At 39.0% G+C, this 9,547-nt stretch overlaps 1 protein-coding gene across 1 annotated transcript in view; it reads left to right on the forward strand.

The window, feature by feature from the left end:
* The window catches only part of CUL5 (cullin 5), a 106,549-nt gene extending 97,331 nt beyond the window's left edge, over positions 1-9,218 (forward strand). Inside the window, 3 exon segments of the mRNA XM_005579530.5 lie at positions 149-267; positions 1,189-1,312; positions 6,716-9,218. Coding sequence (XP_005579587.1) covers positions 149-267; positions 1,189-1,312; positions 6,716-6,910 — 438 coding nt within the window. The 3' untranslated portion in view covers positions 6,911-9,218.
* Positions 9,219-9,547: the final 329 nt, after the last annotated feature.

Genomic DNA, 9,547 nt, shown 5'->3' on the forward strand with positions numbered 1-9,547 from the left:
CATTCAAATGTTATACTCATGGAAGTACCAAACATTTTAAGTTTGTGTTTGTAATCTTTTTCTTGCCTATATTGATTATGTGGGAGAATTGATCTTAGTATTCCATACTGTTTATAGATGCTAATTGTTTTCTCCTTATTCTTCCTAGTCTTTAGTAGCTTTCCCAAAACTCAAACGGCAAGTTTTATTGTATGAACCTCAAGTCAACTCACCCAAAGACTTTACAGAAGGTACCCTCTTCTCAGTGAACCAGGAGTTCAGTTTAATGTAAGCTTGTTAGTTGATCTAAAATAACACCTTGTTTGAATTTTAGCACTTTGTTTTTTGCAAAATAATTACTTTCCTTACATTATATTTAAAACATAACTATATACTGTCATCACTTTAAACTTACGTCATTTAGTTGTTTATGGAAAATATTAATCAGATGTTTACTACTTTACTATATTTTTCATTGATACATTTTTGGTCTCTGACATTATACTGTGTTGCATTTCGTCTTTCAGGTTGATATCCTTTTGTGCTATAAAGCAACTTTATTCAGACAAAGCTTTTTGTTTATTTGTTTGTTTTTGTTAAGACCCGGTTAGGGCCAGGCGCGGTGGCTCAAGCCTGTAATCCCAGCACTTTGGGAGGCCGAGATGGGTGGATCACAAGGTCAGGAGATCGAGACCATCCTGGCTAACACGGTGAAACCCCGTCTCTACTAAAAAATACAAAAATCTAGCCGGGCAAGGTGGTGGGCGCCTGTAGTACCAGCTACTCGGGAGGCTGAGGCAGGAGAATGGCGTGAACCCGGGAGGCGGAGCTTGCAGTGAGCTGAGATCCGGCCACTGCACTCCAGCCTGGGCGACAGAGCAAGACTCCGTCTCAAAAAAAAAAAAAAAAAGACCCGGTTAAGCAATAACACTGAATCATAACCCATATGTCTTCAATAGCTAGTCACTTTCATGGCAATATGAAATATTAACCTTGTTTTTACAGAGAACATAATCACTCATTTTATTAACAGGTTATCATGTTTAAGGAAAATAGTTTGTTTTAAAGCAATATGTAGCTTGTCATATTTCCTTTAAACAGTTCTGATATTTTTGAATATTTTAAAATCTTTTCTCTCAGACATTGTTGCTATAATAGGATTTTTAAAGTGTTTTTTCCATAAAATATTTGATTCAATTCTTTTTGTAGAAAAAATGCAAAGGTTCAGAAAAGGGGCAAAATCAACTTGATTGGACGTTTGCAGCTCACTACAGAAAGGATGAGAGAAGAAGAGAATGAAGGAATAGTTCAACTACGAATACTAAGAACCCAGGTTTGTAATATTGACAGAATGTCTGAAGTTTAAAAAAAAACTTAGTTTTTTTTTGTTTTTTAAATTTTGAATTTAAAAGCATGTAGGGGCCAAGTGCGGTGGCTCACGCATGTAATCCCAACACTTTGGGAGGCTGAGACAGGAGGATCTCTTGGGCAACACAGTGAGATCTTTTCTCAATCAGTTTTTTTAAAATATATTAAAAATTTCCATTCCAGTTGGAATATGAATTCCAGTTTCATATTGCATTATAATGTGAAATTGGGAAACTTAGAACCAAAAACGTTCTCTAATATTCATTTATTCTTTTAAAAATAGTTTAAAACTAGGATTAAGATCTGAATGTAATAAGTAACACCTATGTAAGATTGTTTTAACTTTAGAAATAGTCCTTTTAAAACCAAATCTTTCAACGTTTACTATTTTCATTTAATACTGTTTGAAACTTTTGGCCAGTGTCCTTTTTTTTTTTCTGTTTTTTTGTTTGTTTGTTTGTTTGTTTGTTTGTTTTTTGAGACAGGGTCTCAGTCTGTTGCCCAGGCTAGAGTGCAGTGGCACCATCTCAACCCACTGCAGCCTCAACTCCCTGGGCTCGAAGGAGTTTCCCACCTCTGCCTCCTGATTAGCTGGGACCACAGGCATACGCCACCACACTCAGCTAGTTTGTATTTTTAGTGGAGACAGGGTTTCGCTATGTTGCCCAGGCTGGTCTTGAACTCCTAGGCTCAAGCGATATGCCTGCCTTGGCCTCCCAAAGTGCTAGGATTACAGGTGTGAGCCACTGTGCCCAGCCCACTGTACTTTTTAAAATATGTAACAAGACGAAAAGATTAAAAATGCTTATTACCTATAGATCATGTAATACGATGATGTAGCAGAGAAAAGATGAATAAAAACCACTTGCATTTCTATGTAGCAGTAAATAAAAGGAAAATAAGAAAAATTCATACACATTTTTTAAAAACTACTGTGTAGGAGCTGTATGAAGAGAGTGGCCCTTTACTGGGAAATTTAGGAGAGTTGAATAAATAGAAAGGTTGAGCTCTTTTTTGTTGCTACAATTTTTAGTTGTAATTTAGACACAATGAAATGTATCTTTCAAAGTATAATTTTCAGTGAGTTGTGATAAATTATACCTGTGTGAACATAACCAGGCATGGTGTGAACATAGCCAGGCATGGTGGCACGTGCCTGTGGTCCCAGCTACTCAGGGAGCTGAGGCAGGAGGATCGCTTGAGCCTGGAAGGCAGAGGTTGCAGTGAGCTGAGATTGCACCACTGCACTCCAGCCTGGGTGACAGAGTGAGACCTTGTCTCAAAAAAATAGAAAAATAGGCCAGGCGCAGTGGCTCACGCCTGTAATCCCAATGCTTTGGGAGGCTGAGGCGGGCGGATCACCAGGCCAGGAGATCGAGACCATCCTGACCAACATGATGAAACCCCGTCTCTACTAAAATACAAAAAATTAGCCGGGCATGGTGGTGTATGCCTGTAGTCCCAGCTGCCCAGGAGGCTGAGGGAGTGGAATCTCCTGAACCCGGGAGGCGGAGGTTGCAGTGAGCCGAGATCGCACCGCTGCACTCCAACCAGGCGACAGAGCAAGACTCCATCTAAAAAAATAAAATAAAAAAGAGTTGAAATGTATAAGCAGATGTAATGATACTATAAGATGTACAGAGAAATTGAGGTCCTTTTGTCTTAATGTGACCCATAATTATGTACAATCCAATAATCTAAGCTGTCTTTAGGTAATGCTCAGACTTTATTTCCTCCTGATCCTACTCCACTCATCCCCATTGATTGTTATTTGCATAGGTGGCATCTGGATATATTGAGGTTGAGAGGGATTTGCTTGACTGGTAATGACAGTGAAGGGAGCGTCATATCTTTGCAGTTAGGACAGTGTCCTGGATTGTTGGTTTTGGCAGCTGTGAAGTAGTTTATCATCTTTGGGAATTTGGCTTTCTGTTGGTAACTGCTGCTGTTGTCTATAGCAGATGAATTTATGGTTCATTCTTTTTTTTTTTTTTTTTTTTTTTTGAGACGGAGTCTTGCTCTGTCGCCCAGGCTGGAGTGCAGTGGCCAGATCTCAGCTCACTGCAAGCTCCGCCTCCCGGGTTCACGCCATTCTCCTGCCTCAGCCTCCCGAGTAGTTGGGACTACAGGCGCCCGCCACCGCGCCCGGCTAGTTTTCTGTATTTTTTAGTAGAGACGGAGTTTCACCGTGTTAGCCAGGATGGTCTCGATCTCCTGACCTCGTGATCCACCCGTCTCGGCCTCCCAAAGTGCTGGGATTACAGGCTTGAGCCACCGCGCCCGGCCTGGTTCATTCTTTTTCTAGTTATTAAGGACCCTATGGCCTCTTCCTTGCTGTCTTTCCCCTGCTCTTACTGAGCTCTTGAAGGCTCTGAGACTCCACTACATCTTCTGTGTGGCTCCTTGGCCTACATGGCACAGTGTCATTATTCTCTGCAGAATAATGGCAGGATCACCTTGCCCTGTCATTAAAGGCCTTGTGGCAGGTCCATTAGCTCGAAACTCTTGCTGTCACATGTGGGAACTGAGGGAGAGTCAGAAGTGCAGATTATTTCCATCATACTATGCTACTCTTTAAGTGACCTCCAGCATATCAAATGGGGACCAGGGCCAGTGTCCCTCTGCTCTGTTTTCCCCTTAGGTTATCTAACTACCACCTTCACCTCTACCTAAGGAGAAATTGGGATGTTTACAAATGCCTCTGCTTTTCCTCCGGGTTCCTGTAATCTTCAAGTGCCTGAAGGAACAGACTTTCCTTCTTCCTTCTTCTTCTCTGAACCCCTGACATAAACCCCAATTTATGATGATCAGGAGCCTGGTATCTGAATACCATCCAGGGTGAGAGGAATTCACTTGACCTTCTGGTGTCAGTGAAGGGGGTCATCATATCTTTTATTTATTTTTGTTTTATTTTTTGAGATGGGGTCTCGCCCTGTTGCCCAGGCTGGAGTGGAATGGCACGATCTTGGCTCACTACAACCTCCGCCTCCCAGGTTCAAACAATTCTCCTGCCTCAGACTCCCAAGTAGCTGGGATTAGAGGTGCTCGACACCACGCCAAGCTATTTTTTGTATTTTTAGTAGAGACGGGTTTCACCATGTTGGCCAGGCTGGTCTCGAACTCCTGACTTTGTGATCCACTCGCCTTGGCCTCCTAAAGTGCTGGGATTACAGGAATGAGCCACCGCGCCTGGCCTGTTTTTCTGTTTTTTTTGAGACAGGGTCTCACTCTGTCACCCAGGCTGGAGTGCAGTGGTGCAATCTCAGCTCACTGCAATCTCTGCCTTCCAGGCTCAAACGATCCTGCCTCAGCCCCCTGAGTAGCTGGGCCCACAGGTACATGCCACCATGCCCGGCTAATGTTTTTTGTATATTTTGTAGAGATGGGGTTTCACCATGTTGCCCAGGCTGGTCTCAAACTCCACAACTCAAACAATCCGCCCCCCTCAACTTCCCAAATTGCTGGGATTACAGGCATGAGCCACCCTCCCCGGCTGGTTATCGTATCTGTACAGGGGAAGTTGAAGGAATTTTTTCTCTTACTGAATAGTGCCTGACTCCCAAGTCTGTTGATTTGCAGCAAAATTATGTTTTTAAATGTTAAAAGCAAATGTTACTTCTTTTTCTATTTTGACATTTCTTTTACAGCAAACTCTAATCTGTGCTAAGAGATAGATGCCTTTTGTTTTGGAGACAGGGTCTCAGGCTGGAGTGCAGTGGTGCGATCTCAGCTTACTGCAACCTCCACCTCCCAGGCTCAAGCAATCCTCTTTCTTCAGCCTCCTGAATAGCTGGGACCACAGACACATGCCACCAGGCCCGGCTAACTTTTGCATTTTTTATAGAGATGGGGTTTTGCCATGTTGCCCAGGCTGGTCTCAAACTCCTGGACTCAAGCAATCCACCCACAGCAACCTCCCAAAGTGCTAGGATTACACACATAAGCCACCACACCCAGCATACAGATGCCTTTTGTTGGGTAAAGAGAGAGCTTGTGCTGGAAAATTAAAAGAGAAAAGAATATTTAATGATTTTCTAATAACTCTTATTATAAACTTAACAGTAATTAAGGAAATCATCAAGAAAAATTTTGATAAAATGACCTAGATGAAAAAGATTATTTCTTTAGAAACTTAAAAACTACTGGGCATTGTGGCTAACACCTGTAATCCTAGCACTTTGGGAGACCAGGGCAGGGGATTATTTGAGGCTGGGGGTTCAAGACTAACCTGGCCAACATAGCAAAACTTTGTCTCTGTATTTAAAGAGAAGGGGGAAAAAAGAAAAAAAACCTTAAAAACATTTAATTGAGTCAATATAAACTGAAGATAATATTTGTAGCAAATATAATTAATTAATCTGGTAAATATATATAAAGAATGCTACTTAATGACTTTGAAAACAGACCCCAACTGACCTGTACTACTACACAAAGAAATAACTGAATACAAGGGAAAAATTTGGTGTAAGGAGTTTGTTATATTTTAATTAACGTTTAACATGATACCAGGTTATATACGTATTGTTTTCACAGGTAAGATGACTTTTAAGAATGTGAATGGTAAGGCCGGGCGCGGTGGCTCACGCCTGTAATCCCAGCACTTTGGGAGGCCGAGACGGGCGGATCACGAGGTCAGGAGATCGAGACCATCCTGGCTGACACGGTGAAACCCCGTCTCTACTAAAAAATACAAAAAACTAGCCGGGCGAGGTGGCGGGCGCCTGTAGTCCCAGCTACTGGGGAGGCTGAGGCAGGAGAATTGCGTGAACCCGGGAGGCGGAGCCTGCAGTGGGCTGAGATCCGGCCACTGCACTCCAGCCTGGGCGGCAGAGCGAGACTCCGTCTCAAAAAAAAAAAAAAAAAAAAAAGAATGTGAATGGTATGGGGAAAAAAGAAATTGAAGGAAATAATATTAAAACATTAGGTGCAGTTTTCTTGCAGCAGAAGTAATTTTGCTTTTCCTTATTTTTCAAAATGTCTATAATCAGATTTTTAAAAAATACATACTTTACGTTCTGGGATACACGTGCAGAATGTGCAGCTTTGTTACATGGGTATACACGTGTCATAGTGGTTTGCTGCACCTATCAACCTGTCATCTACATGAGGTATTTCTCCCAATGCTGTCCCTCCCCTAGCCCCCCACCCCAGTAAGCAGATTCTCTTTTATGGGGAATGAAAAAACAAAAGATGTTTTTATTTGTGAAGTAAAAGATACTGGTCTCAAGATTAATCCCCTAGTGATTGTTATCCATTTGGGTAGATGTTGGATAGAGGATTAATATGCATAAAAAGTCATTTTTCAGTTTGTTGTACTTAAAATAAATTTCATATATTAATGCACTTTTATTTTTATTTTTTCTTTTAGGAAGCTATCATACAAATAATGAAAATGAGAAAGAAAATTAGTAATGCTCAGCTGCAGACTGAATTAGTAGAAATTTTGAAAAACATGTTCTTGCCACAAAAGAAAATGATAAAAGAGCAAATAGAGTGGCTAATAGAGCACAAATACATCAGAAGAGATGAATCTGATATCAACACTTTCATATATATGGCATAAGTTTGAATATCATGGACAATATTTAGAACCCAAATTTTGGAGTGCTTGGGCAGAAAGTTGTAAAGTTTGTGCTGGAGAAAGGTTTATTTGGACTTTGATTACATAAATATTAAAATCTCTGCCTTACCTTACAGAAACAACTATATTTTGCCAATCACATTAGTTAGCATGATGGCATTCCCTTCATGTTGCACACTCTAACAGCATGCTGTTTTGTGGAGAAACTTGCATTCATGAAGAGCCCATTATCAACTTTTAAAAGTGAATTTGATTTGTACCCACCAGGAGAAATACAGTTGGGAAGGGTGAGGGCGGGGTTCTTGTTGCTTTTTTCTCTTTTTTCCTCTCTTAAAAAATGTACTTGCACAAGGAAGGATCTTCAGATATTCATGCACTGAAAAATGCTGTTATCTTTTGTTTTTAAAAAATGCAATTAAAACTAGAAATAGCACTCTTGGTTTCTTTTGATGAAAAGAGTGAGCTGGTCAATGCAACATTGGGAAAGGGCAGATGTAGGTGAGAAGTTAAGTATTTAATAGTATCAAATTGTTCAAACATTGCTCAGTATAATAACTGGATTTTAATGGTGACCTAAAAATGGTATTAAATATTTTCAACTTTCAAATGTTGGTTTTCTTTAAACAGGAGACTGCTATTTTAGTTGTTGTTCAATGATAAGGAGTTGTTTTTTTGTTTTGTTTTGTTTTTTTAATATGGCTGGAGAGCTTGTTTTGAAAAGTGAAGCTTATATTAATTGTTGCTTCAATTGTTTAAAAAAATTTATGGAGATAGGTAGGTCATTATGATTGCAGAGTCAAAATAGCAAAACAAAAATATTAAGTGTGTTTACTAAACATACTGTGTGTTTACTAACACACTTAATATTTATATACCTAATATTTATTATGCCATATCTGAATTTATTAAAAACACCACAGAAATCTTCTGCTCTGATATAGTTATGTAACTGATCTCTTAATCTGTAGCATAGAAGTATTTTGGTATTTTAAGGTCTCATGATTAGGGATTTGTAGCCTCAGGTTTGAATCAGTCACCTAGGGGTAAGAGAAAAACCACAACATAAGACCTGAAAAACAGAAGCAAAATTGTTGCACTCTTAATACGAGCAGTAAACTTGCCAAATATATGTACATATATATTTATATATTTTAAAAATAAACATTTTTTAAATCATCAGAAGGCAACATTTACCATGTTCCTTTCAGTCTATCCAAAGTAGCAACTTAACTAGTTGCTGGCAACTGAATATCCAGAGTAGTGGAAATTTTAGGACTTGAGGACGTGAACAACTTAAAAGAGAAAATTATCCCCCTTGGGGAAAGAATGGCTCAACTTGGGTTTTTATTCATTGTGGTGCACGTTTCAAATTTTCTTGCAAATTATTTTATATCTTGTTTGATGTTAAGTAATATTTTTAGAGTATGGTTTTTGAAGATAGTAGGAAATGGAGTACAGAAAGACATACAGTGTTATGTTACAGTGGAGTGCTTTCAAGAGCATTTCATGGGATCTGTCCCCATCGCAAGAGGCTTTGTGAACTGCCTGCCGAATGGAAGGAAAGCAATTGAAAACATTTAGAGTTTTGCTGAGTATAGTCAAATGCCTGTTCTGAAACTCATAGGAAATTGGAATTTTGTTTAAAATTTTACACTTCATCTTTAAGGGAGCAAATGTCAATTATTAGACTGAGCATATTGTGAAGAATTAAAATTAGTGCTCAGAGTTTTCTCTAATTAGGTGACTGTTCATAATGGGTATATTTGAAATTTAGAAGAAATAATTTTGTAGTAATTGTGGCCCTTATGTTTAACAGATAATTCAGCATTGGCGTATTTGCTTGTCCCAATACAAGAATGCCAAAGGAGGAAACAATAGGAGGAAAAATTGTAGTCCATTTAAAAAATTTAGGTTTGTTGTTTTAAACCATAATTGTTCTCAGAACTTTTTTGGAACTTCTAATTTTGGGTCATTTAATTTAAGAATGAGAGTCATGATGTTTTGATTTATGAAGGCGAATTTAATGCAAAAGTGGGTAACACTAAATTCATAGCAAAGTTTTTAATTTTTATAAATTTTTAATAGCCAATTATGTCCTAATTGTATTTTGGGGAATGAACAGCAGCAAATACTGTAAACGTGCAGTTTTTTTTTGGGGGGGTTATGTATACAAAAGTTTAACTACTTTTTGGTGTTCATGAAAACCATTTAGTTGACCAGGTGCCTATGCCATTGTTCAGTTTTCTTTAACAACAGATTTGCAAATTAAAAAAAAAAAAAGAAAAAAAAATCTTACCAGCAGTTTGTAAAGGTCTGGAATCACAGTTGGCATCCTTTATTCAGGTCTCTTCTCTCCAGTGTGCACTTAAAAGTGGTGCCGAGCAGGGATAAAACCTGCAGTTAAGGGAAAAGAAAATCCAGCCTCCCTCTCCAAAAAAAAAAAATACATTTAATTTTTAAAAATTAGTGGTATGGCAATAAGACACTTCGGAGGCTATCTTAAGCTCTGAATACCCATCTTCTAGTTCAAAGACAGAGACATTCCATCTGGGAAATGTTAACTTGTGTTGCCATCTCATTGCCACAGTAGACATAAGACAAAGTTTAGGTAGTGAAAAT

Source organism: Macaca fascicularis, chromosome 14 (assembly GCF_037993035.2).
Source record: "Macaca fascicularis isolate 582-1 chromosome 14, T2T-MFA8v1.1".
In the NCBI taxonomy this organism is placed as follows: Eukaryota; Metazoa; Chordata; class Mammalia; order Primates; family Cercopithecidae; genus Macaca; species Macaca fascicularis.